Genomic DNA, 3126 nt, shown 5'->3' with positions numbered 1-3126 from the left:
TAAACAAAACCAGGCCAATATGTCTGTATGTGCACTTTCAATGGAATGTGGGTCTTTGCTGTTGAAGATGATGACCCAGAAACAAAATAAGTTTAATTTGTTCTATTTACCTTTCTAGTAAAGCTCTTCGCTCGTCTTGGTTATTCTGTATTGTAGCTTCTTGCACTGGAATAAACCAATGGCATTATTAGAATTGGGTACTTAATGATCATATATGATTAATACATTTTTTAAAGCAATTCATTCATTCTTAATTTTTTGTTTTCGGAAAAGATTACCATACAGCAAAATAAATATATAAAATAATATAAATAAATAAATAATAAATAATATAAATAAATAAATATATAAATACATTGCATTTAAATGATGTATCACGGGATAGGATCATTCATGTCCTAATGCTGCAGTATTTCTCCAACCCCTACCCAAAAAAAAAAAAAAAAAAAAAAAAGAAGAAAACCAACCTGATCTGATCAAAATTTTACAAGGCTCAATAGTAATCTAATTTAACAAGGCTTAATAGTAGTATACCGGTAAGTAGATATGTTTATTCAATTTTTTATGCAACAAACATAAGTGTAGGGTATATAGTGAATTTCTGCTATTGAAGATCCAATTCTTTAAGCTGTGTATAGATGATTTAATAAATTAAAAAAATAATATTATTATGTAGTCTTAAAAATCACTTTATGCAAACAAGGTGGCAGATGAATTTTCTATGGCTCAGCGAACACACAGTGGCTACCACCAATTTAGCTGACTGAGCAAAACTAGATCTAGAAGGTGAACACGAAAGTCTAGCTATCACGATATAACAAAGCTCAATAGTAATTAATATAATTAGATAAGTAATACAAATGCAGTAATGCATCTAATAAAGTAAATGTAACTTATAAACAACATGTTTCGACATGTCCCACATCATCATCAGGTAATAACGCTTATGCTACTAACGGGTTAAATACTACCGGTCAGATGTAAGACGAAACAAGCAAATATTAAGGTAATTCATGTATATAGAGGTCAGGAATGCTATAGTAAGTCATGTATATAGGAATTAGAATGAATTAGAATGAGAGAGTGATATTGTAATGAGTTGCTTGTTTGTTAAGTGACGGATTTCCCCAAGCAATGTAAATGGCTTCTTTTATTTTAAGTTGAGAAGTGGTGGACGGAGTCAAGAATAGTAAAACAGTCTGAATTAGATGTGTTTTGACATTTAACAGAGTTTTGAAGATGTTGAAATATGTGTGATGACTAAATGTTCCTTAATCCGTGTTTCTAAGTGTCTATTGATCTCGCAATATACACAGAGTTGCACCCCGCGCAAGTAAATTTGTAGACAACACAGACTTGGAGATTAGTTGGGACATAGTCTTTTACGTTAAAAAAATTTGATAATTTATATGACTTGAAAGCAAGTCTGACATTATGTTAGAGCAATAATTTTTTACCATAACGTTAATTTTTCATTGACAATAGTTAGATAATGGTGTATAGGGTAACTTGAAATAAGAAAGTTGTGTTTGCGTTTTAGGAGGATCCAAAGTGGTGGACGATAGTTTTCTATTCAGGTAGTTATGTATGGTTTTATTAATAATAATATCGGGTAACAATTTCTTTGAAAAGCGAGTCCAAATTTTCTTAAATCGTTATAAAATCCCAACCATGTGTTGTTAATTTTGAATGTACGGTCTATTAGAGTGCGTAGAAGTCTGAGTTTATATGTATGTGATGTAGAGCTATGGAAATTTGTTAACAAACCTGTATACGTTTTCTTATGATTTCTTATGATAGACAGGTTATTAATGAGTTATGAACAGAGAAATTAGATAAGTCCATTCAATTTTTTTTATACAACAAAGATGTGTGTAGGTTATATACACGATTCATTAGTGAATTTCTGCTATTGAAGTTCCTATTTTAAAACTGCATATAGATTATCTAATAAAAATAAATAAATAAATTATATGTTAGGTCTGATAAAGCACTTTAGGAAACCAAGGTGGCAGATGGAATTGAAGTGGGGTCTAAAGGATCTCCACGGTTTAGCGCACACACAGTGACTATATCCACCAGCTAAGTTGGATCTAGAAGGTGTGCATGTAAGTCAAGCTATCTTACCTGCCATCTCGCCTCGAAGATCATCGTTACTCTTTTCAAGTTCCTTGATGTTGATCTCGGCCTGCATGAGGTCACGTCGCAAAGTTCCCAGGTTCTCATTCAAGGCACTCATCTGCATTTCAAGTCGCTGCTGTACCTGCTCTTTTGCCTCCTGCAACTCTGTCTTAGCTTTCGATTCTGCTGCCTTAAAGGACAATATACCAGATATTATTCTCCTGAAGACGATTAGAGCAACTCAATCGGAACGTTGAGATATTCTCAACCTACAACAACAGTTCTTTTCAGAACTACGTGGTGTACCGCAAGCATTAATAAATAACAATATACCACTCAAGATTTATTATAAATAATTAAAAAAAATCAATCAGTATCGGTAACAAAAAATTATTGGAAAATTGTATGTACTGATGTATGAATAAAGAGTACACAGGAAGTAAAAACTTTTTAATTAAAAAAAAAAATTAAAAATATAAAACAGCATCAATTGCAAATAATAACTACCGTACATATTAACAAATATTACCATGGATATTATACATAATCAGCAAGGTTTCTTTGGTTTTTAAGGTTTGGATTGGGTAATTTAGAGAGCTATCGATTGCATGACACGGTAGGGCGTAGAACTTAATGACGCCACTAAAATTCTTCTGTGCATGTAAGAACATTAAGTTCTCCTCGTCGCATGGATTCTAGGACGCAATTTGGCCAAATCTACACGCAGAGAACGAAGGACGCCCAGTTGGACGGTCATGACAAGTGATTCCATTCTAGCGGCACATTGTTAAAACAAATTATAAGCGTTCATTAGTTTGTGTGCAACACCTTTTGCATATTTACAGTATGTACACTACACAGTCAGTGGCAGATCTAGGAGTATGAAAAGGAGGGGATATGGGGATGTGAGAAGTGAAGTGGGATTGATGATTAAGTAAAATACTAGGTTGCAAAATAAGGTGATATATACTATATAGCGTAATTTTTTGGCTTCAAGAATTTCAA

The 3126-nt window shown here is 32.8% G+C and overlaps 1 protein-coding gene across 6 annotated transcripts in view; it reads right to left on the bottom strand.

Annotated features, from left to right (window-relative positions):
• Positions 1–3126, bottom strand: part of LOC117111872 (early endosome antigen 1-like) — a 44274-nt gene that overhangs the window by 4987 nt on the left and 36161 nt on the right. Inside the window, exons 34-35 of one of the 6 annotated variants that reach the window (XM_033254888.1) lie at positions 2128–2311; positions 54–165 (exon numbers count right to left, since the gene is read on the bottom strand). The exons of the other annotated variants lie outside the window; for them this stretch is intronic. Coding sequence (XP_033110779.1) covers positions 107–165; positions 2128–2311 — 243 coding nt within the window. The 3' untranslated portion in view covers positions 54–106. Of the gene's footprint in view, positions 1–53; positions 166–2127; positions 2312–3126 lie in introns of those variants that run through there. 6 annotated transcript variants of the gene reach the window in all.

The sequence above is a fragment of the Anneissia japonica genome, unplaced genomic scaffold, assembly GCF_011630105.1.
Source record: "Anneissia japonica isolate Jap-2015-1 unplaced genomic scaffold, ASM1163010v1 scaffold881_len296186_cov127, whole genome shotgun sequence".
Classification (NCBI taxonomy): Eukaryota; Metazoa; Echinodermata; class Crinoidea; order Comatulida; family Comatulidae; genus Anneissia; species Anneissia japonica.
The sequence above is the reverse complement of the archived record's forward strand: the minus strand, read 5'-3'. Positions and strand labels throughout refer to the sequence as shown.